The sequence below is a fragment of the Phaethon lepturus genome, unplaced genomic scaffold (assembly GCF_000687285.1).
Source record: "Phaethon lepturus isolate BGI_N335 unplaced genomic scaffold, ASM68728v1 scaffold55182, whole genome shotgun sequence".
Lineage (NCBI taxonomy): Eukaryota > Metazoa > Chordata > Aves > Phaethontiformes > Phaethontidae > Phaethon > Phaethon lepturus.
In genome coordinates this window covers 58,330-82,967 of record NW_010523728.1, presented here as the reverse complement: position 1 = coordinate 82,967, position 24,638 = coordinate 58,330, and the positions used below count along the sequence as shown (strand labels likewise).

Below are 24,638 nucleotides of genomic sequence, written 5' to 3'. Positions count from 1 at the left end.
TTCTCAGGACACTGAGGGTAAGGAAGCACAACACTAACAGAAATTGCACATTCAAGGCTAGTTCTTTCTGTCCCTCCCCCCAAAATAACATAATTTCAAATGTCTGTGCACATACTGCATCTATTATCTCACAAATCAGTCTTCTAAAGAAACAGTGAGCCTGAACACATGCCCGTGACAGTTACAAATTTCTATCATTAGCATTAAACACCTTCACAGGACATGTGTGAAGGAAACCTGGGAAAGTCCTTTAGTCAAAGAAATTTAATTCTGTATCTAGTTTGTAATCCAAGTTACTTAAAGTCCATCACCCACTTTCTCCCCTTTATCCCTGGACTTGTTTTTATTTCTGAATTAAGAGCGTTCATCTAAAATGAACAGCAATATGTATTCTTACCCTTCAGGAGGTGTCCCACTAGTGCAAAGTTAAAGTTGGAGTTGAAATTTAGCCCAACAAAATGATCCATCTGCTTGCAGTGCCATTCAAGTGGTCTCCTGATCTCCATAAACACCTCTTCTGGGCTCTGACCCAGAAAAAATAAAATACAAGAGTACCTAATCGAAAATTACTCATGATATCGCAAGGTGGTTTTTTTTTTTTAAAGTGACAAAACAGTAATTTTAAGAGCTTACATGAAAATATCAAACACACTCTTGAATACAACACATCTGTACAATTCTGTTCCGATTTAGTACAGAGTAACAGCAGCTTCATCTCTACATCTTAGTTTTACTGTTGATATTACCCACGTGAAACAATTTCTAACGCAAATTCCAGTTTTAGTTGCTTAAACTAGTCTCCACAAGGACAGGGAATTTTTTTTTTTCTTTTTTAACAGATCTAACTGCTTACCTAAACTACGGGTTAGTCACAGCTGATTGCTAACAGCTTACCTTATCATTGAATACGCGAAGGCTATCCAGGGTATGCAGATTCTGTTCAAGGAGAGCTGTACCTGCCGAGTACAAGTTTACTTCATCCAGCTGCAGTACCGCCATAGCCACCCAGAAGAGGGCCTTGTGCATAGGGGAGTCCTAGAAGGAAACAGGAAAAGCCGCGATTTCGCTTTCAAGTCAGTTCCCGTAAACGAAAGACAAACAGGACCCACACGTGGTTTTGAACACGCGCTACTGTCCTTCTTGTAGCAGGTCTGTCCGCAACCACATTCCAACAACACAGATGTTCGTATGACCCGGCAGTCTTAATGCACTTAACAGGTGAACAGTAGCAAGTAAATTCATTTCAAGCCTCTTCTCCCCCCAAGCCATTCCTTCTCTCCTCTACTCCTTCCCTTTCTCACAGACAAGGTCAGACGCACGTTGTCCTACGCCACACCGAGCAGAAACGTGCCGTCTGTTACCGGTTTGAGAGCACGCACCGAAAATGGATTGCAACTCCGCACATCTAACCGGCCAGGCAACTTCTTCTCCGAATCAAAAAAGCGTGCAGGACCAATGGCAATCAACAAATCCCGGGTCTCTTAAGCAGCAGATTTTTCTAGGAACAAGTTTTATTTGCTAACAGTAGATACGTGAGGCTCTTCACTACTGGCCTACCTGTTGGTATGCTGCTCAGGTAAGAACTTGAGCGCAGCATACAGATGGCTAAATCAATAGCAAATCGGGCAAGGCTAACGTTTATTACAAGCCATGACCTGAAAGGCATATATTACCATTACCATCCTGAAAGCCAAGACTGAAACTCTTTTGGAAAGAATTAAGACAGCCTTTGCCGACATTGCTGTGGCCCAGCTGGTGAAGCAGAGCAGCACATTCTAAACCGCTGTTAAAGCCTTTGCACAGGTCCCACGTACACACATCTGACGTATTTCCCATGTGAAGCACTTTCGAGCATGAGTCATAGCAGTGAAGTGTGAACTTCAGATACCACAACGCTTAACTTACACTTTTGAGATTATACCCGTAATTATAAATTTACAAAACATGTTCTCTGTTTAGTCTAAAAATCCAGTTGTTTACCTTATTAAGAAGAGGCTGCAGCTTGGTGAGGGCTATCACTGTAGCTTCTATTAGAACTTGGCTATTGTAATTATCAGGACCTTTTAAACAGCTCTCAAGTCCCTTTTTGTAGGGGGAAAAAAAAGTAATTAAAAATACAACCATAATTAGATTTGCTTTGTAAAAAGAAGATCAAAGCTCTAAACAGTAACTGTTGCTCTCAGTTAGTTTACAAAAAACTTGAGCTCATTTTAAACCAGTTCTCCAGGACTTTTACAAATGGAGATTTACATAGAAGTGATATATATATTTGCTGAAAACAATTCCACGATATGTATTTAAAAAGTAAAGGTGCAGGACAGAGTTCAAGAATTAGAGAACTGCTCTTTTAAATTCAGATTGTTGTTCAACTGAAGTTTATGTTGATAAAAGTCTAATAAAATGCTTAAAGGAAACACCCTTAGCACACTTTACTTGCTATGGAATACAACCTTCTTTAGAAAATATGGAACATCATTACCAAGCCAGGCAGTCTGCTTCAAAGTCTTCTTCATTGTATTTACTTATAACACATTAGATTATTAACTTCCTTTAAGAAAGAGGAAGTTGTGAATCATGTGCATGCAGCTACATGCCTTAACAGAAAATTTCATGTTTATTTAAATCCTGACTTCTGGATCAATCTCAGTGTCTCAAATTTTAAACTCAATATTGAAAACTATTGTTAGTCTAGAAGTTGCAGCACTGATGAAACTTATTGCCACCAAATCGATTGCATATGGGTCTATTACCTTGCTAAGAATTCGGATTATTTGCTTTATTTGTCCATGAGACACACGTTTACTTATACAGCCAAAGACAACAAGTGCTCTTGGCTGCAGGGATGGGTTATATTGGAATGCAAACCTGTGAAGAAACAGAGTACACTATATTAAACAAATACACAACAAATAGGCTGTATAGTGAGAAGCTGAGATTTCTAAATATACTACACAGGCGGGCAGGGGTTATGCTTTGAGATCTACGACATACTTTTGAGCTAGTTCAGTCCACTGGTCCAGCCATTTGCACGTTGGAATATCCCTCATACAAGCCTAAAAAGAATTAGACTGTTTGAATACATGCAACATTAAGAAAAAATATTTTTACAATTCAAAATGTGCAGTTACTTTAGTTCTCAGAAGTCAGCTACTTAACTATGTATGACCACATCATGGGAGGTACACCTCACCGCACTGCTTGCCCGCAGAGTGTAAGCAGTGCCATTTCCCTTACGGATAACGACTTTTGGGTTGAACCTCATACCTCCATGATCTCCAACAACGCTTCAGTAACGGTTTCCAGCGAAGTCAGTGCAAAAGTCTCCCTTTCATAGGAACCAGGTGAAAACGACCTGTCTCGATAGCTGGACCGGAACGCTATGACTGCAGCTGATTTCACTTTGCTGATTCCAAACAGCAAATAAAATTTGGGCAGTGAGAACTCAGTCAAACTCAGCCTTAAGACTTGCTTGGTCTCCTCTGTTGAAAAATTTCTATGTGTTACATTTAAACCACTGAAATCCAATCCATATTTTCAACACTCTTAGGCTCACCCTCCCACGAATACAAAAGTAGATAATCATCCTATATGTCACTCTACACGATCCAATGCCATTTTCTTCGCTACCTCTCCCACACTACGCCACAAGAACTGTGGTCTGTTGCATAGACTGTTGAAACCAGTCACCAGGAAGACGTATTCTAAAAACAGGTAGAACAAAACTTGTTTAAAGATGTGGTTCTGTGAGACTTCTCCTCACACTGGTACCGAAAATGGAAACCTGAAGAGTTCCTGCTTTGAAATACCAACAGTACTGTAACTTCAAACTGCAATCAAATTCTGCTTTTGGCTCTGGCACTGAAATGAAGAAAGCCACTTAAATCAGAAGAAAATTAAGGCTCTGCTACTAGCACTGAATATTTTTACAATTCTGAACTTTCATTTCATTTCATTTCAGTATACTTCAAATTCATTGTTTAAATGGGAAGGCTTGCCCTTCTCTCCGTGCGTCAAAGAAAAGCTTTTCTTTATGCATATATGTGTACGCTTATGTGCATTCACACACTCTGTTGAGATATATATACACACATAAAATGAGCTTTCAGAGACTTAAAAAAAAAAAGACAAGATTACATAAACTTTTAATTTTTTTCTGCATGAAATCGAGCCTGGTTTTATACTGTACTTCTATGGTAAGAAGTGACAGCTACATATTTGCTAATACCAATTATTTTAGGACTGCTGAAATACAGCAGTATGCAAAACACCTGTTTTAACAGTACAGTTTCACAATTCCCTTATGTAATTGATATTTTTGTTACCACATTACGCAACTATTCAAAAGCTGCACATCAGCCAGTTTTAGCACAGACTTATTTTCTCCTTTCTCTCCATTACAGGAACTTACTGGTACTTTCTCCTCTTCTAAAACCCCTTATGCAGACAATTTACATTATGCACCTGCTCTAATCCAGATAGTAATTTTTTAATTCCATGCTCATTGTTGTAGAACACATCCACATTCTGATTGTATGCAAGCTGAGTTACAACACGGCATTTTCAAACTCTCAGAACAGTTTAAAGAGAGAAAGACACACGAATATTTCTTAAACAAATGAATGAGCAATCAGCTTAACTGAAAATCTGGAAAAAAAAACTTACCACTAAAGTGAAGCTGTGAACAAGTGCAAAGAGAATGAATGATGTTGATGACGAGACCATGAGTGGAAGCTCTGAGAGAAAGGGGACCAGTGGCCACCAATAAAGTAACTACATGAAAGAGGTAGGGGAGATGTGCTGCCACATCCAGAGAATTGTTAAAGGAGAGCATCAGCATGTAACGTGCTAGAATAGCAATATCATCCCACATCAGGTGCTGTTCCAATGTAGGAGTTGGAGACAGACAAGTTTTGTCAATTATTTTACACATCCTTCCAATCACCTGAAAAGAGAGCAACCATTTTGTTTTACTCTAATGCAGAGCACAGCTCAAAATTTCAGTAAAAACCATTACAATTCAACATTGGAATTATTCTATTGCTTGGAACCCGCTTTATCATGGTTTTTTGCATCACTGCCTGTACTAAGTTATCAGAAAGCATCTCAGTGTCACACTATGATGTAAGTTGAAATTACTATATGAAAGGAAATTAAGGCAAAGAGGGAACTCACTTTGCTCGAAACCAATTTTACATTTCCAGAAGCAAGTGCTACAGCTGTGTCTGCCATAACCTCAGCTTTTATGGATCCTAAGCCCCCCGTGGCACTAGTTTTAATGAAACTGTCCAGCACTACATCAAGGAGATCCGTTATCTGTTAAGAGAAAAAAAAAATTCTTTTTTTATCAGTTAGATTAAATGTATTCTTCCACAGTAAACAGTCTTTTAAATAAACAATCATTCATTTTTTTTAGTTGAAGATGCATAACTACTAAAAATCGAAGCATCAGTTTTAGTGATTTGTTACCCTTCTGGAAAAATGAATTCCATCAGATTTTACTCCAGATCAAACTATACTTTAGTTTGTATTATTTTATTTTCCATTTTAAAGTATAACTATTCATATAATGCTGAATCTAATAAGAAGAAACTAGATTTGAAGTGGAAGAAAAAAAAACATACTTCCAAGAAAATAAGCAAGATCTCATCTGTGAAAGATTTTGCTTACAGCACTAGCCATGCATGAATACAGCTACCAGTCAAACAAGTTTCTTATGTTAAAGAAAACAAAAGAAAAAACCCCAACATTTAATATATGCAGGTAAGAATCCAATCTGTCCAAGTGCACAGAGAACTCTAAATGTAACATGCAGGCTAAGATTAATGATATTTCAGTAATGGTTCAAGTTTGTCTCTCATTATCTTACAAAAATTGGTTTCAATTCTGGGCCAGCGAAGTCAACGATAACTTTTCCATCGACTGCTGTGGAATATTTAATCTTTTAATTTTGTGTTCTCCATATTTACCTGTCAACAGACTTTCATACTGGACAGAACAGTCATATTGCTCTCAATGTGATTTGAGCTTTCAAAATACATTGTTTGGTTTGTTTTGGTTTTTCTTTTAGCCAATTGGACCCCCCCTCCAACTTTCCCACTTCGCAGGGAGGATGAGGACAGAATTTGCCTAAGTGTTAAGCTAATGATCAACAGGAAGATTGATATTCTATTAATTGTAATCAAAATGCTTCTGTTTCAAAAGTGCAAACAGGAAAAAAAAAAAGTTCTTTCAATGCCACCCTCTGAATATTGGTACTTTGTTCTTTCCATTCAGTACCCATACGTTCAGGAATTTTGATGAAATAATTACTATTAATTGAAATATTACTACCAATACCAAAAACACTGAATTTTCCATTCTCAGTGGGGGCCAGGAACACATTCCTAGAAGCCAGTGTTCATTAATGATTTTATGAAGTGTTTTATAGAATGGAAACTTCAGAAGAACTTGCACACTACTCTCTATACAGCGAATATATGTAGGTCGTGTCAAGATCCATTTTATTTTTTCTGCATTAACATTTAAGTGGTTAAAAACTCTATTATCTGCTTATAAAGAAATTGCAATAAATTATGCAGGATTTGTACCTGTCCAAGACTTCCCCATATCTTAGCTTGAATGGAAGGATACATCTGTTTTTCATTTATTGTCATTGTTATAAGTTTATCAAGAATAGCAGTGACACGCTGGCGCTTAGCATCATCATTGTGTTTACAGAATCGGACCAGGTTGGACAGCCAGGGAGTCATATACTCCAGACAAAGGTGTTTCAGTTCAATACCTGAAATAAAAATTCACCTTGTAACACATAAATAGAGAATGGTGCTGATTCTAAGTGATTAATTATTTGTGAACACTTCTCTTTTCAATTGTACTGTCTAAAATAATTATCAGAGCTGAGCAAATAACGCTGAGCAAACAGACAAGCTTCAAAAAGAAACATACTCTAATAATGACATCCAAGAAACTTCTGTAGGAATCTGGCAAGGAGATATTGACATTTTAATATCTTATTAAGATACGTGACATAAAGATGTGTACATTCAGTATTAGGTTGGAATGCTTAAGATAATTTCTTTTTAATCTTGAGAATGTATTCTAAACAGCTTCCAACAGCAAAAGTCAGGGCTCTATTATGCCTGGAAAAAAAGGATGACAGAAACAGTGCAACAGAACAAGACGCACAGCTAAGAGATATAATCAATCTGAAAAGATTAATTTTGATATGACTAAAGAACGCTATAACACTTCTGTGTATATATATTTTAGAGTTCAAACTTTCACTACCATGGACCTCAAATTTTTATTTTTGTTCTGCAATATTCTCTACTACCGGTGAATTAATAACAGCCTGACAGAGGTCTATCCAAAGCACTCACTGTACAAAACTATCGACAGCGATATGAAACAAATAATTTGTATTGTGATCTCTTTGAATGAACTTCATCCTCTAAACAAATGAGATCAATGTTAAAACAAGTTTTACTAGACATTTCAAAATTTGAAAGGCAGTTGCTGCTTTTTTTTTTTTAAATCTCCTTCATGAGAAAGGAAAGGGCACATTCGAACGTGAGAAGTAAGGTTTTTGTTCCAACAGATGCCATTCCAGTTTGTGAAAATGTCTGGCTTCAGAGTATTATATAACTTGATTATTAAGAAACAGATATAAATGGATAATATTGAAAACAGCTAAAGCAGCTGTAAGTAGCATTTGCAATTTAAACTTACTGCAACTCAGTAACATGAGGAAGCTTAACTGACTGAGCTAGGCAGCTACCAAGCGAAGTCTTTTCAAATTCATGGTTAGCATTAAGGAATACTAGTGTTACTTACTAGATTTGCTAAATCCAGAAATACACTCTTCCAAGAACTCTAAGGTAAGGTGTGGTTCGTTAGCTGCAAGAGTCTTACTAATAGATACAATAAATAGTGTGTTGTTGGCAGGAATACACAGACCTGACGTTTCCAGTAACTGGCCCTCAATCTTTAAATTAAAGGTACAGGTTAAGGCACATAGAAGATTATAGGCAGCAGACCTGTAACGAAGCAAGCAACATGACTTGTAATAGTTTTCTTGCACATTTTAAAATACACACATTACACCAAGGCATCACAGTAGTAGCACTGACATTTTAAAAATCAAATCAATCCTGCTACATAAGAGATTACATTTAAATCTGAACTTTTTCCCTGCACCAGTTAAGAGGCAGAGACAAAAACATTTGCCTTTGAGATATGAAAGAAATTACTCCGCTTGCTAGTTAAAGGTATGCTTGAAGGACTTTGCACTGGACTTCTCAGAATGGCTTTCAGTTCCAGGAAATGCTAAATATTTCCATGCGTACCTGAGCCGCTGGGAGAGAGACTGCCAAGGGCGCCAGAGGCTGCGGCCGAGCCAGCACCCGGTCTGAGGTGGTCCTTCCTGAGAAGACCCGAGAGCCTGCTCTAAGAGGTACAGCTCCCAGCTCATTAAACAGGAAGTTCAACACCGTGAAAACCAAATGTACCTAATAAACGAATATTGCAAAGCAGAAGTATTTCTCCTTATAAGGAAAAATTAAGCTTCCTACATGCCTCCAGTTACTCTGACAGTACGTATGCCTTTCTTTGGCTACAGAAAACCCAATCTTTCTTTATATTAAGAAGCGCATTTCACGGAGCTGTGGTGAAAGAAAAATTGTTTTGTTCAAGAGAGATTCGCTAACGCTAAGAAAACGCTGGAAAGAATTCACATTTTTGATCAAAGTTGGCATTGATTTTAAAAGATCTGTACCGCAAACTGGGGTCTGAGCTTCCCAGGTTGAGCAGCGCTATGTTCAGTAGTGTTCCGGGGACATCCTTAGGACGGATTTTAGTATGTTGTGGGATGGAGTCTGGTTGCGACAGCTCCCACCGTGTCCGTATATGAATGATGGACCTAACGATGGCTTCACACTCCTGATGCATGAAGGTGAGTGGTGTGCCTTGGTTGGCAATGGTTAAGGTAAACTGGTTCTCATCAACAAGACATATTTCCTCAATTTCAGAGGCGTAGTATATATCATTTAAAAACACCGTTTGTCCCAGGACTCTCGTTCGTTCTGCTGATGTGACCTGCACAGCTGTCGACCCCACCTTAGAAAGAGAACAGAAAAATGGTTCAGCACCTATTGTTAACAATACAAAGAGAGAAAAGTCTGACCATTCTAATTTTATAAAGATAAAGGTATGAAATTTTGTACTTCCTAAAGAGGCATGCTAGTAAGACAGGAGAGGAGAATTAAGAGACAGTAAAATCATATTCAAAACCTTATAAAAGTGTAACAGTTACTAGGAACAGCATCGAAAGGACTTACTTTAATAGAAACTTTGGTGTCTTTGTGAGCCAGTTTGAGAGCATTGTGAAATACTTTCAAGTCCTCCTCCAAAGCCAAGGTAGCTGCTGGGAGTTTCTGCTGGTCGTGTTCGATGTGCTCTGCCAGTTTCCCTGGAGAGTCTATGAAAATAAGCCTTTTGCTTCCTTTCAAACCTGTCAAGAGCCTTTCATGGTATTTGGTGTATTCTCTGACCCAAGAGTTACAGTTATAAATAAAAACTGCTGAGACATTTTCATAAGCAAAGCCTGGAAAAACTACAAACCATTTAGAAAGAAAGTCTGTTTTAAAGCGATTACTGGGGCCAGCGTGTGTGAGGTCCACTACAATTTCGTATGGCTTTGCATAGTATGGCTTCAGAGTTAGCAGAACATGGTATATCAATAAATCTCCGTTGATCTGACCTGTCTTGAATCTGTAAGAAAACAAGACAGACATTGTTGGGTTTGCATTTTAGATCCACGTCGCAAGCATTTGAGTGGTGTCTTACACATAGCACTACTACACTGAACCAGACTGATCTTTCACACAGTTCTAAAAACCCCGTCGATGCAAAGCAGTGACACTGGACCGGCAGCTACAGCCCAAAGGCATCTGTCACCATTCTGCCCTGGCTCACACTCCAACCAGGTTCAGTGCCCGGTATGACGAAGCTTGACTTGGGATTTAACTCGACTTCATTCTGAAGTGCGCGCAACCTACCACAGCCAAGCGACCTCCAGACAGACAGGAGGTTTATTCAACAACAACAAAAATAAAATCCCGGCTGGAGAGCAACAGCGCATCAATTGGATCAGAACTGGGTTACATGAAAAGAGCCCAGAGTTTCTTTAAAAATAAAAGTGAAGTATAAGTCCCTCAAACTACCTTTTTAACGTCCTTCGAGTCAAATTATATCTACCTTTATATGTGGAAAAATATTTCAGAAGTCTTAATTAAGACCAATTCAGCATCCACATACCAACGTTTTCAAATGATCTCAACCTCATTTCATTTGCTATATACCGCAGCACACTAACACTTGGTGGAGTGTTTCTAAGAATGGTCAGTCCTCTGAGTAGTACAGAGGATTTGTCTACAAAATAACTCTTTCCAGAAAAACATTCAGATGATATATGAATATTACGAACCTTTTGTTGTCGTTTAATTCTCTGAATTTTATGAGACTGGATAGCACATCTGCCTAACCCAAATCTCCAGAGTTAGCACAGCAGACAAAAGTCTACTAGGAAAAATTAATTAAAAATCAAACTCAGCAGTAGCCTGTGAACGTCTAAGGTACTTTTAAACACCTACCACTGCCCCAAGCTAGCATTAACTCAACTCTTTCAAGGCAAACCAACAGGCTATGGAAAGAGCCAATAAACACTGTAAGCACATAGGTAGTTTTAGTGTATTGGGACACCGCTCTTGATAACATCGGAGGTACACCCCCTGAGCACAGGGTAAGTGAGGAGAAACCTCATGAACACAGAACATTTGGCTGCCAAAGATTCGGGTTTTTTTTCCTCCCGTGTTACTTCCTGTTGTTCTGAGAGCTAATTTGGGCGAGTTGGTGTTTTTCCCCCCTCTAACGTGTCATGGTATAGTTGTTACAAAAAGGAAGTGTGTCATCTCTGTGGTTTTAGTCCTCCACTTAGAGTAAACGACATGTAATTTCAGTTACAGATTTGCTTAAAACACACCAGCGTTGTCTAAATCTACTTGCTTTAAGTTAATGGCCGTTTGCATCCTAAGAGAAAATACATACACAAGGAAATTTTATTATTAAAGGACTAAATAACCGAAACACCAATTTTCTTTTGACTACATCTTGGCAAGGTAAGTACACATTTTCCTTCTCCTATTTTAAGTTCCACTTCAAAGTTTCTCAGATTTTGTAGAAAATTATGTGCAAAAGTATTTTTAAAGAAGTTCAAGTAACTGAAAAATAGTAACAACCTGTACAAATACTACCTCCAACTGAATTAAGGAAGCTGATATAAGTGCATTTTTAGTAACGGTAAAGGTTATGCACACTCAGACTCCAAAGAACGAGCGGTGACCATTGCTACTTAGCTCTGTTGTTCCTACGTATCGCAGATCCTACCGCGCACTGATACAAGACCCTATCAATACCTACGCACAAACAGCTGAACTAAAAGGAAAAAAGCAGCTCTTTAATGATCGGTTCCTTTGCTCTCATGATTTTAAGTGAAGCCTTTAACAACATCAGTTTGTTTATTTTTAAGAAAAGCACATCTGGTCCTGAACACTACAATTAACACTGGACTTATTGTACTCTTGGAGGGAGTAGGCAGAAAGAGAGTTGCAACTCTCAGACAGTAACATTCAGTGTTGGATTATATCTCTACCGGCAAATGTATCTCAGTTCTGCAGGTCGTGCAGAAACTTTATGTGAAATGTTTTGTTTCCAAAAAAAGGCTCTGCTGGTTTTTGCCTTTTTTTTCTCCTTTTTGAAGTACGCTACAAGGCATCATCCAGGCAACCTCATAAAATCATAGAACGGTTTGGGTTAGAAGGGACTTTTAATGGTCATCCAACCCCCTGCAGTGAGCAGGGACATCTTCAATGAGAGCAGGTTGCTCCGAGCCCCGTCCAACCTGACCTGGGATGTTCCCAGGGATGGGGCATCGACCGCCTCTCTGGGCAACCCGGGGCAGGGTTTCACCACCCTCGCAAAAATTTCTTCCTTGGATCTAGCCTGAATCTACCCTCTTGTCATTTAAAACCTCTACCATATAAAGATAAAAATTCTACCTGAGCTGTAGAAACCATTACTAAGATGGTTTCTAGTTCAAACTTAACAATAAGGATTCATCTCAGAATGGAGTCTATTAGAGAGATACATATATTTTTTACACATATTTTTTGCTGCTCCTTTGTCATGTATGGAGAGACACGCATACGTGTGCGTATGGACATTGGACAACAAATCGTTGTCAACCAACCAGTTTGTTCCCTGGTTACGTAGCAGGCACATCACTTCTTTCATTTTCCTGGAGTCCTTCAGCAATTCGAACTCCTCATTGCCGTTTGGATTTTGCCAGATAGAAGGTCACCCTTCTGATTTTTGGGAGCGAATATATTAAGTTCTTTGGCCGGCATGCTAACTTTTGACTATGATAAAAGTAAACATTGTCTGTAATATTTCAAAATTACCTAATCTTACAAACATACAGACGTGCTTTGTTACCTTTAAAGTAATAGCTTCAAAAACAAATGTATTTATAAAAACTGCACTGTTACTTTTGGTCATTCTCTATACAATTTATATTTGAACCAAATGTAGTATGTAATATTCAAAGAAACATTTTGTTCTCTTAATGGAGACAGGTGAAAGAGAGACATTGGATGCGATAATGAGCCTTAAACTCTGAATGTGTCTCACACATGCAAACTGGACGAAACAGCAGCAAAGTGGTTCACTGCTTGTCTGGCTTGTCACTATTATTTTGAGGTTTTTATCTTAGTATCAGACTGACCTAAAGATCAGCTTCCTGCCCTCCAGACAGTTTCAACAGGTACAAATTTCAATACTATACAAATGTAAAACAATGTACTAATATATACAATATACTAATGGTAATATCATTTGCATCATTATCTCAGGCATTTTAAAGAAGATGTCAGAATCTGTAGCATGTTGCAAGAAAATTTTGAGAAGTACATTTGTGATAAATAGCCTTTTGTACAACAAAAATTAGAGAACAAAGATTTTCCCATGCATTTATGAAATACTCCAGACAGCTGTGCTAAGAAATATAAACAATTAAAATAAGTTACTTCTGTCACTTACAGGAACATTTCAGATAGAAGTTTTTCACTTGACCACCTTCACAGGCATGGTTACATTTCCCACATTCAGAGGAACACAGGAAAGTAAGAAGCAGGCATCTGTACATTTTAGATGGGTTTCTCCTTCCACTGTGTAAAAGCAGAAGTGATGCACTTGAAGTTGTAATATGGCCAACTTTAAAGAGGAGGAACGACTACAGAGCGTGCCTCTACATCACTGAGTAGTTAGTAGGAAACACCTTTCTTTCTTCGTTCCGTGTTGGTTTTAATCTTCATATATTTTCTATCAGCCTCAAACTGTCGGAAGTTTGAGCCAACCTACTCTTTCAGAATACCAAGTACTTGAACCTGTCTTTCTACATCCACCAAAAATGAGGTCAAGTTACTTTTTTTTTTCCCCTCATCAAAAAGGCTGTTGCCTACTATTCCCTGAGAAGTCAGATTCACCCCTCTAAGAGCTACCATTTGTTAAACTAATACCATGATTTGTATTTTTGCAGGTAGCGAAATAGGAAGATGAAGACTAAAAGACATAGTAAACCACACTCCGCCTTCCCTGTCATGATAATCTTTTCGTTGTGTTTGCAAACAAGTGCAAACCATACCGATCACCCCAGGGTTCCAAATGAAACCTGGAATCCTATCAGCCAAAACCTATGGGGAAGCCAGAACGCAACAGAAGCCAATACAAATTCTCCTCCAAGCCTCAATTTCAGCAGCAAAATGACTACTTCTGAAATGCAGGCAAGTACCCTGCAATCCTCATCCTCCACGATGGCCCAAAATTCAACATCTTCCCCTGCCAGAAGTGCTGTTTCTGCCACTGGAGGACCTAGGAATACCAGCAGACCCAAGAGCACCATGACAAAGGAAACATGCGAAGACAATAAGTCTCTTATACTGATTTGCTTCATTATAATAGCAGTACTTGTGCTTATCTGCACCTTCTTATTTGTGTCGACAGTCGTAATAGCAAACAAAATGTCCTATCTCAAAAAAACCAAGCAAGGAAAACGCAGGCCCAGAAGCAATGGCGATATTCTGGCGACTACCAGTTTATGGCCAACTGCCGCAGGAACGTGGCAGAGGATGCCGAAGGAGACAACTGGAGCTGACTTGATAATGCAGGACTTACTACCAGGGAGAGATGCTGCGATCCAGAGGAAAAGTGAAGATGAAACTACTGAGAAACTCACTAAGGAAACAGACGACAAACAAGAAAACAAAGAACCATCAAAGTCACACAAACCCGTTTTAACCAATTTTGTAGTTGAGATTTAATTCATACCGAGGTAAAAACTCATCTTTTGCCTTTTTCACATCATTAATATAAGGCAAAGAATTAAGGTTTCAAGTAACAATGTGAATTTTAACACAGGGGTTTTCCTTTTATGATAGTGAGAATGCTCTCGCAATTTGTAGATCTAAAGAGGATACGGTTGTGTTAAATAGCTTTCTATAAGTAGTATCAAGACTGGTTTTACTCCTTTGACCAGAAATGATGGTGATAGGAGCTGAACAGGATAAAACAAAAGGACAGAAGTCTGTCCATTCTCAAAGATCATTAGGGATAAAAAAATGGAAAAGACTGTTAGACTAATAAATATACCACAGCACAGGTATAACCAAGTTGCTTTTTTTAAGAAAACCATAATTCAGTCATAACTTTGATGCAATTATTCGATCAGGAACTAGTCCCTCTCAAAATGCCCTTCCAGGTTTTTCCACCAAAAACTTCTTAAACCAGCTTAATTGCTTTGAACCAGATTAAGATTTTAATTACATTTATCATGTTTTGACTTTGTGGATGATCATGTGAAGTTTGTATTTTATGTTAGAATGAGAACTGTTTCAGTTTGTTATCTCCAATAAACTAGCAACATCAGTTTTCAAATAACTTATGTGATACTATTTCTAAGTCAAAATATCACAAAAAATACTACACAAGGCATTTTGGAATATTATATTCCTGTAACATTTGCTGAAGGTCAGTAAAGGTCGTCTTTCATGACTAGCTGTGATTTCTTGCATCACAGAAACACACTCCACTTTGTATTAGGACAACCACACCAAAAATTTCTTCAGAACCACCACAACTTTTAGTTTCTTTATTCTCAGAGAGACCTGATTTTCCCATATTTCTGGGGAGATGTCTGCGTCTGGTCTTACTAAAGCAGAGCTTTGTTATTTTGAGGAAACACGAGAAGCTTTTCATAGGTTACTTCTCGGGTTAAAAAGAGGTCTGTTGCACCACGGTTACAAGTGCTAAAACTGCATAATGACAAATCTCTGAACATCCTGTGCATCTGTAATAAAACGTTTTTGACACAAGAGACGGTTGTAGAAGTCTGAAAGAATCAGGATATACGACTGAATCCCCAATTCACCTTCCATTATATCACCCATAAACTTACCTGAAAGGGCAGGTAAAGAAGCAACAGAGAAGCAAGACGACAGTATCACGGAAGCCACGACGGCGCGAGAGCTCAAAAAAATGCAACTGCCCGTGTCAAAGATGGTTTGTGTAGTAAGGAAGATAAAGTTGGAAGGAGTTTGCAAGCTTGGCCCAGAACTGGGAGTCATTAGAAAGTTCATTAGAGATGGGGGAAAAAACGAGGAAAAAAAAAAAAAAATCAAACAAAAAACCCTACTACAGGGCAAATTCCAATGAATCTGCCATAAACCACATATTCAGACCTTCAAGCTCAAAGGGAGGAGGCACAACACAACACCCCAGTAGAATGGGAGGACAGGGGATTATGTCAGGCATTTCTAAAACATGAGGAGAAAGACCAGAAGAATAAGGGCAAACTGTGAGAGATGGTGATGACAACCTAGTACTTAGAGCTGAACTGAGAACATCTAACACTGGTGACAGAAAGAGAGCTAAAGGACAGGGTTGAGGGATGCTGCATTGTAGTTACCTTCTCCTTCCGCAAAATGACCACGAGCACGTGAGGCAACAGCAGAGGCTGTGCCAGTACAAAAAAACCCCAATCTGAGATAGCAAACGTGGGAACCTAACCTGGTGTAAAAGTGCTCACAGCTGGGAAGGTAACAGAACTGAAACAGGAGAACGAATCTAACAGCTAGCCAGCCGGCACACAGAACACAGCAAGTTGCTGGCAGGCAACCGATTAAAGGGGTAAACCAGCAGTGTCATAAAAAAAATCAGGCAAAAAAGGAAAGAATCACGATCATATCAGTGGAAGAAAAAAGAACTGTCAATGAGGTGGGAACTGTGGCAGAAGACAGGTGGAGATCATGAGGGTCGAAGAGAATGGGGATGAGGTGAAGGAATCGGACAAGAAACTATGAGTTAGGATGTAAGTATGGGATCAGGATTTGTGTTTGCTGCAGGAGTAGGGAGAGTCTGAAAAAGAAAACTTGTGCAATCAGAAGAGAGGCACGACAGGAAAAGCAGGAGGAGATGAAGATGCTGCAGCAGGATCTGGCAGTAGCTACTTGGCACTGGCAGAACGCATTCGCAAATGCTGCGAGGACGTATTTGTGCGGGTTTCTTTTTGCCAGGCAGACTAGGCAAAAATGCTCAAGGGGACAAAAGAAGGTAGTTTGGGTTACACTAAATGGTACGGACAGAGACAGAGAGTGGGGAAAGAGGTGCTCACAGCGCACAGCCCCCCATTAATAATGCCCAGCCACAAACCAACACAGAGAGCGGGGGGCTGGCGCGGGTGCCCTCGGTCGTCATCTGCCTCTCAATGCAACTCCACAAATGACGATGGCTAAGCAAGCCAGCACCCTGTGCCCAGACGGCTTTCTGTGACTCATGGTAATGAACCTGAAGTTGCTTTTTCACTAATAATGATGACAGCACACCAAACCCATCTCCCAAAATTAAATCAGTAAGATTCAAATCCAATCCAAACTTGCAGAGTTTTTGACTCACACAGAAGTAACTACAACTATTTTCAGAGACAGGCAAACAAGTATTAATGAATTTCCACATAATAGGCACATACCGGACAAAAGTCACAAATATTTAAATATTTGAGTTTTATGAAGACAGACCTGAAAAGTGTGCTCGTAAAGCACGCAAACTCTGAGGTAAGGCTCTTAGCAATCTCCCTGCTCGACACTTCCTGCAGCAAGTGTTGATAAACTTCCTCTTTAGCTGCAGAAACCTACTTCAACATGAAACGAGCCATTTTAAGCAGCTTGACTTTCAGCACACAGTCTGTCTTCCTAAGGCTTCAAAGAAAGATGATGCTTGCTTGATAGAAGATCAACGTGCAGGTAAGGATCAACTTCAAGATGGAAAGGCTTAGTATTTGTATTAATTGGTCTGAAAAGGAACTGCGCTGTGTAGAGCACTCTGTATATCCCGACTTCAGGGTGTCTTCAAAGCACTTGTTGAATGTCTGTATCTTAAAAGTATTAGGGTTTCAAACACACGTTCTTTGGTGTTGTTACTATGAACTATCATGAACTCTACACATAAGTATTTTTTGACTGTATTTTGAAAAGAGCAGAAGAAATTGAGTAATTTTAACCTGTTATAAAGCTTACAGAGTTTGGATTATAATGTTCTCAAGAAGCATTAATTTACTACTCATAGGTGTTTATACTGGTGCATCGGAAATTTAATTTTGCATATTTGTAAACCCACAAAGATTTATGCATATTAATTTCCCAGAAACAGCTTCACATGACTAGGATTATAGTAACTAATAAATTAGCTCAAATTGCATGAAAGTCGCTTCAGATATAAAAATGCTATGTAGTGGATGCATTTTATGATTTGCTTCATATGGAGACATTCAGAGACCTGAACTCTAAACAGTACAGAGGGGGAGAATTTTTTTCATGCCAACAACTTAACATTAACACAATCTCCTTCACTACAAAAGCGTTCCACGATTTATTTATAAAAAGAGTTTAACATTAGAATGCCGTTCCATTACAGCATCAGTATTTGGAAACTTTTTAAAAATTATTACACTCTATCCTTAACTGCTGAAGAGAGGCAAGAACAGGAAATAAAAGTTTGACAGAACTGCAAAAAGCCTTTTATTTAGGTCTCGGCTTATATCCATCAAAACAAGATAATCTTCTTTACTCATGACAATCCTGTTTTTCAATACTGCTGTGAGTGTTTCATAGCTTGTTCCAGGTCCACAACTATTTACACGATTGATAAATGTTATTTTGAAACGCTGTTAGGACTTCTCTGCTGATGCCTTTTTCTGATAAGGTGAAAAAAAGGTAATAACTAAGACATTCTGTTCAATGTCACTTAATTAGAATGATCAATAATGTAAAAAATCTGCCTGTTTGTAAAGTCAGTGACAAACCTGCTGATTATGCAAATGGCAACAGACAGGAAATTTTAAACAGAGTTTGATACTATTTTCACTACTATACTATGAACATAAAATTGTCTGCTGTCAGTGTCAGTAAAGTGTAACTATACAACAAACAGTTTTCAAGTTAGTATGTTCTATCTCATTCCTGCTATAGGAGGGGACGTATTTAAAGAGGCTGCAGGAGAATGGCCAGCAACCAAGTCATACTGTTTCTCTTCTACGGAGAAATCTGGAAATCCCTTTCCACACCGATACCTCAAAACGTCTCCATGAATAGAAGAAATGCATACACCAGTATCAGGAGTCCAGTAGAAGACAAAGCTTCTGTGGATCACTTGCAAGCAACGGTGCCCAGTTTACACAAACCTGGAAGAGCACTGACCGTTACGACACCGCCTCCGCTCCCCAAAGCGGGCGCAGAACCTAGCGATGGAAGCTGGGCAGCGGCGCTGATGATTGGCATCATTTTGATTAGCATGATAATGTCTATTATCGTAATTCTTCTGTGGAAATGCTGCAAGAGGCCAGTCCTAGTTGATTCAAATTGGGCAGGACGTTCTCCATTTGCAGATGGAGACACACCAGATGTCTTTGCGGACACTGACCAGGCTACCAAACATTCATCGGTTTTATTCACGTTGCCTTGGAAACTGAAAGAAGACACAAGCTTACAGAATGATCCCATTGCATCAGAGAGACCAGCCAACTGCACCACCAGGAACGAAAACGGCCAGCTGCCTCCACCAGTAGAAGACCGCCCTGCAGCCAGGATTTCGGTTTCCAGCCCAGAAGCGTCTCCAGCTCCCGCCGCGGCAGCAGCAGGCTGCGCACGCGACTCCCGGCCTCACCCAGCGGCCGCACCCCAGTCCCCCGCTCTGCCTCCTCCACCCACCTGGCTCCTGGAACCAGCCGGGGACCACGGCTCAGACCCCAGCAAGCACCGCCAAGTTCACTCGGAAACGGAGCAACAGCTGCCCCCGCCACCCGAGTTCCTTATTCAAGAGACTCACCAACCACTGCCCCAGCTGCCACAGCCAGAACACCCTCTGTAGACTGCCAAAATTGATTTCCAGCATGCTTCACATTTTTCTTAAATGAAACGTTCTTCAAATAACTGAAAAAGGAGAAGTTGACGCAGGCAAGAACAGTGAGGCCACAGCACGGGCATTTCCCCCGTGTTTCTTAACTTCAGCTTTCACAAAAAGGAACGACCCGCTTCTGCCTGAAGCAAATAATTTCAAAATACAATACGGATTGTGCCCACTAGTTATCTGTAACGAGGGACTGCAGATTCTGGAGGCTACAGAAAAGAGAGTATGCACACCTCTGTGCGTTGGGCTACGCACATACGTAACACACACAGGCACGGAGCTCAAGGAACAGTACAGCTTCAGCGGTACTCAGAGCTTCTACGTTGCCTGTTCTACTGGGCCGTATGAGCAAATGCAATGAATTCAAGTTAATTTTAATAAAGCTTTCTAATTCAAAGATGTTTTGTTCACTTAAAGTGCCACGGAGTATTTGCTCAGATAGAACGGTTTGAATTCAAAACAAAGCCGAAACGCCTCGACACGCGTACACATCGTCTTTCACGCCAAGGCTCCTTTTCTGCACGTGACTGGGGAACAGCTTGGCAACAATGCATTATAAGTATCTGAAACAAATCCTCCTAATAGCCATCAGTCGTTCTTTACTAATCGCAACGAGATTTCCTGTAGATCAAATATTGCCAAAAAGTTTACTGGTGTAAAACCTCCAGTCCCTTCACACTACCGTTTGGGAAAGCAGAGAACGGTATGAGTAAGCAATTGATACAGCCGCTGCTTAGAGCTGAAATGGCTCCAAACACCTGAAGAACAAGCACAAAAAGGCCCTCTTTTACCGAGATACTTTTGATTTTTATAGATAAGATAGAAACGGTCTGCAGGACACTCAGTCAAATGATTAGAAGAAGTAGTTGTGTGCATTCACTAATTTCGTCCTCTGAAGCAGTATTTTCAGAATGCAGCCAACATCACTAATGTTAACTTTAAAATTTAATTTAACATTCTATGGGCGCCAGATTCCTTTTCACTCAAAGTGCTTAAGAGTTTTACAGGTTCTTTTCTGGGCCCTGAGTACAAGCGAAGCTCACCGTCCCGTCTAAAACGACGCATTTTGGTCAACTAACCTTTTGGTGGGAAGTAGGAGGGTGGTCACAGAGGTTTGCTTTGTTTTTAACAGTATTGAATGTTAGATTTATCAAAAGAAGCTGTTAGATGCTGAAGCTAGCTTCCCATGACATCTCTGCAAAATGGCAAAGAGTTTGTAGTTTTGAGTATGTGGAGGGAATATATTAGTGGATGTTGCACAGAGCGTACGTTTGCACATATTGTAACTATAAACTTCAAAATCTTTAAATTACGACTAAAATTAAAGTAATAAGTTATGCAAATGCAATTCTAGTGCATACAATGGACAGAGGCAAAGATATTTACAATTTTTCCTTACCATTGATGTAAGTTGTATGATTGTCAGGTACAATATAGCTCAGCTTGTAGGATTTTACAGATTTCTATGGGAATTCCTTATCTGAATTTCTGTATCGTAGCTTAAGCTAAAATAGCCTACAGAAATTTCACTTGGTACTGTTTACGTAGACAATCTTACATGTTATGCTTTGATGTATTAAGATAGCATAAGATATAGACATGGGGAAGTTAACCGATTCAAATTATAAAAACCAACTATTTTATTGAATATGCTCGCTTTGCAATAAATTTGAGTCAGCACCAACGACAGCTCTGCAGTCCTCCAATGTAGTGCAGATCAGGTGGTTGCAGAGCCCCAGCTAGCAGCAATACGATGCAGCTGAAGAGGCAAGCACACTCCACAGACAGCAACTGTAGCTACTCTCTAGAACAAGACGACCTCTAAGCTTAAATCCTTCACGGAGATGATGTGCTGATATTGCAGAAGAGATTACGGTAAGTTCACGGTTTTGTTTTTGATCACAAAAGCCTACTACAAAATTAGAGACAGAAATAAGAATGAAATTACTAGTTGATGACAGATGCTTGCACCAGAAATTTGCTGCAGTGTCAGAGATTTCTTACTAACATTAATTCAGCTTTCAAATACTTGTTACCAGCTTTGGGAATGTGATTAACACTCTAATAAGGAAAAGTAATAATGTGCATGTTAGCATAAACATGGAATTTGGGTTTCAAATTAAATTCCTAACCATTTAAGATGTATTTTAACCAATTCCACTTAAGCAAATAGCATGCATGTATGGGGGGGACTGCTACATTGCTGCAGAGATTTGTAAAGCAGATCCAGTTGACAGCCATTTTTTCATCCTGTATAAAAGAACACATTATTCCAAACATAATATAGGCTTGAAATCACTAAAAACAAGAAGCAGACATTGTATAACATTTGGAAGAGACTTGCATTTTCGGAAGAAAGCCCTCATTTGAGCTTGAGGGGGAAAGGGAGATGAAAAAACAAGTCTCATTCTGCCAGACAACATGACAGTCTATGAAGGGATGCTTTGTAAAGTCTCTCTTGAACAATTCTAAAAAGGACCATTCCACAAAGGGGTTTATTGATATTTTTACTTAATTTCTCCTGCAAGTGGTCATTGCAAAGACAACCTTTATAACAGAATAAAATATATTACATGGATTTAAAGGGTGTCATTTTGGTATATTTATTTCCAGGCAACAATGGAATACCCGATATTGAATACATCTACCTGTCTGCTGGTCCTTCTGTTTTTCATACCCACGGGTTTGGGTGTCTGTCCTTCTAACTGTACATGCTCAGGAAATGACAGGAACGTGGATTGTTCAGGCAGAAACTTAACTATACTGCCACACGGACTTCAAGACAACATTACATATTTAAATCTGTCCTTTAACCAGTTCGTAGATCTCGATCATCAGCTAACGAGATTCACCAATTTGAGGACCCTTGATATTTCAAATAATTGTCTCAAGAATGTTCCTGCTCATCTGCCCAAGTCCTTATGGGAATTATATGCCATAAACAACAACATTAAAGTTCTTCAGAAACTTGATACAGCTTACCAGTGGAATCTTAAAGTGCTTGATGTTTCCAGGAATATGGTGGAAAGAGCTGTTCTGATCAACAACACACTGAGCAGCCTCAAGTTTCTCAATCTCAGTAGCAACAAACTTTGGACAGTTCCAACCAATATGCCCTACAACATAGAGACGGTGGATCTATCCAGCAACTTCTTGTCCCAGATACTTCCAGGAACACTGGTGAGACTACAACACCTTACAAGCCTCTATCTGCACAACAACAAGTTCACATACATTCCTGACAAAGCTTTTGACCAGCTCTTTCAGCTGCAAGTAGTGACACTATATAACAACCCATGGTCCTGCAGCGATAACCAAAACATCCCGTATTTGCTTCAATGGGTGCAGGGAACAGCTGCCAGGGTCATAGGGGCTCCCTGTGCTACCCAGTCTGCGCTTTGGCTGAATGCCACACCAACGTCAGCCGCTCCCGCAGCTACAGACTCCAGCCTCATGATTAAAGCAATGAAGGCAGCAGACAGAGCTACTTCTCCAGTGGCAACTGAACCAACCAGGATGACAAAAATGCATAAACAATTTAAAGCTAAGGAAGTTTCTACCTTGGCAACCTTAAGCCAAACTGTACTGTTTACGAGCACAGACCGACCACTGCTCCTCTACCCAGAAGACCTGACAACCAGAAAGGTTAGTTCTCAAGAAGCAGCAGCCACACACACAATCTACATCAAAGATTCAACCGAGGTGAACTCAAGCCTGACTCAATCAACAGGATCATCCACTACTCCTATGACTTTAAGTATCACCAGTGGAATGCCAACAAACTACTCCAAAATGCCTCAAAGCACAACTGCTACCTTAAGGAAAGAGGAATCCACTACAAATGTTTTGAATACTCACTCCAAAGCAAGTATCTGTGAGATATATTTGTTTTACGTTGCGATGCTTAATGCAGTGGCAATGTCTATTGGCTAAGGGCTTGTATCCTGTGAAAATTATTGAGTTTATTCCTGTGATACATAACTGGAGTTAAGACATCCAGGTCAAATAATGAATCAAAATACAAGAAATTCGAAGCTCGGACTCTGATCTAAAGAAAATAACAGTTCTTAATTAAAGAAGTGCACACTAATTTCTTGATACTAAGCTGCTACTTATTTTACTATGTCTTAATTGAGTAAAACTAACCCATGATTTTGTTCTTAAAAATGTGCTTATTTTGTATTTAAATTTTTAATTTACTTGCACAGAATAAAACATCAGAAGTTTCAGTACTGATTTTATGTATGATTTTGTCATTAAACAACTGGAAAAAATAGAAGGCCTGTATCATATCTGCATTGTCTTGCTTGACTTGCCGGTGAGCAATTGTTGTAATATAGCAGCACAGACTCTTTGTAAGTTACGATGACATGCAAAAGGAAGGGAAAAAATAAAGGAACTAAACCTAGCTGTTTCACTCATCAGAAGTTATTCCTGAGAAAAATTGCTAGCATGTGTATCTATGTTTGCTTCATATGTATTATGGTATTTTAAATATGAAGAACAACAGTTTTGAATTTAGGAATTAAATATGACAATGCCATGATGTCTACTAAGAGGGTGTAAACTGAGAAGGCAACATGGTCCAACTTCAGCATGGGAAAAGTGGTAGGGGCTGACAGCTCTTTTTGCTATGTCTTGACTTAGAGACTGCAGGCAAGTTACTTCTCACTCTCCATATTTAAAAAGAGAAATAAATAAAAGTAGAGGAAAACCTAAGATGTTCAATGCCATGACGCTCTCAAACAACAAGGAGTTACCTACACAAATCAATGAAATGGAACTCCTTAACTTTATTTCAAGTGACGTCCAAAATTCTGAAATGTTACCATAATATGCTTAAAAGAATATTGCAAATCAGCCTGTATTAAAGTATTACTTTCTGATCAGCGAGATGAAATATCAGCCAATTTCTAACACAAGTTATGTAACAAATCAATCAAGCAATTAGCTGTCAAGCTGTCATTGAAACAATCCTTGAATCTTGTGACTTAAAAAAAAAAAAAATTTAATTCAGTCCATGGCATTGGACATGCCCAAACCCTTGCTTTATAAGGATGAGCATGAAC

At 39.2% G+C, this 24,638-nt stretch overlaps 4 protein-coding genes across 4 annotated transcripts in view; 3 read left to right on the top strand and 1 right to left on the bottom strand.

Annotated features, from left to right (window-relative positions):
* Positions 1 to 24,638, bottom strand: part of NF1 (neurofibromin 1) — a 90,471-nt gene that overhangs the window by 7,713 nt on the left and 58,120 nt on the right. Inside the window, exons 37-48 of the mRNA XM_010282181.1 lie at positions 9,336 to 9,768; positions 8,774 to 9,114; positions 7,834 to 8,036; positions 6,588 to 6,781; positions 5,173 to 5,313; positions 4,663 to 4,942; positions 3,265 to 3,479; positions 2,992 to 3,053; positions 2,751 to 2,865; positions 1,981 to 2,082; positions 895 to 1,035; positions 398 to 524 (exon numbers count right to left, since the gene is read on the bottom strand). Coding sequence (XP_010280483.1) covers positions 398 to 524; positions 895 to 1,035; positions 1,981 to 2,082; positions 2,751 to 2,865; positions 2,992 to 3,053; positions 3,265 to 3,479; positions 4,663 to 4,942; positions 5,173 to 5,313; positions 6,588 to 6,781; positions 7,834 to 8,036; positions 8,774 to 9,114; positions 9,336 to 9,768 — 2,354 coding nt within the window. The remainder of the gene's footprint in view (positions 1 to 397; positions 525 to 894; positions 1,036 to 1,980; positions 2,083 to 2,750; positions 2,866 to 2,991; positions 3,054 to 3,264; positions 3,480 to 4,662; positions 4,943 to 5,172; positions 5,314 to 6,587; positions 6,782 to 7,833; positions 8,037 to 8,773; positions 9,115 to 9,335; positions 9,769 to 24,638) is intronic.
* Positions 13,668 to 14,432, top strand: EVI2A (ecotropic viral integration site 2A). Its single transcript, XM_010282178.1, has one exon. It carries the CDS (start codon positions 13,668 to 13,670, stop codon positions 14,430 to 14,432), a length of 765 nt encoding a protein of 254 aa, XP_010280480.1.
* On the top strand, positions 18,664 to 19,530 carry EVI2B (ecotropic viral integration site 2B). Its single transcript, XM_010282180.1, has one exon. The coding sequence runs from the start codon at positions 18,664 to 18,666 to the stop codon at positions 19,528 to 19,530; it is 867 nt and encodes a 288-aa protein (XP_010280482.1).
* OMG (oligodendrocyte myelin glycoprotein) lies at positions 21,334 to 23,502 on the top strand. The gene is made up of 2 exons (XM_010282179.1): positions 21,334 to 21,444; positions 22,183 to 23,502. Exon 2 carries the CDS (start codon positions 22,189 to 22,191, stop codon positions 23,500 to 23,502), a length of 1,314 nt encoding a protein of 437 aa, XP_010280481.1. The 5' UTR covers positions 21,334 to 21,444; positions 22,183 to 22,188.

Excerpts from the sequence above, each read along its gene's own strand:
- EVI2A (XM_010282178.1), top strand. The coding sequence starts at position 13,668 with ATGAAGACTAAAAGACATAGTAAACCACACTCCGCCTTCCCTGTCATG.
- OMG (XM_010282179.1), top strand. The coding sequence starts at position 22,189 with ATGGAATACCCGATATTGAATACATCTACCTGTCTGCTGGTCCTTCTG.
- EVI2B (XM_010282180.1), top strand. The coding sequence starts at position 18,664 with ATGGCCAGCAACCAAGTCATACTGTTTCTCTTCTACGGAGAAATCTGG.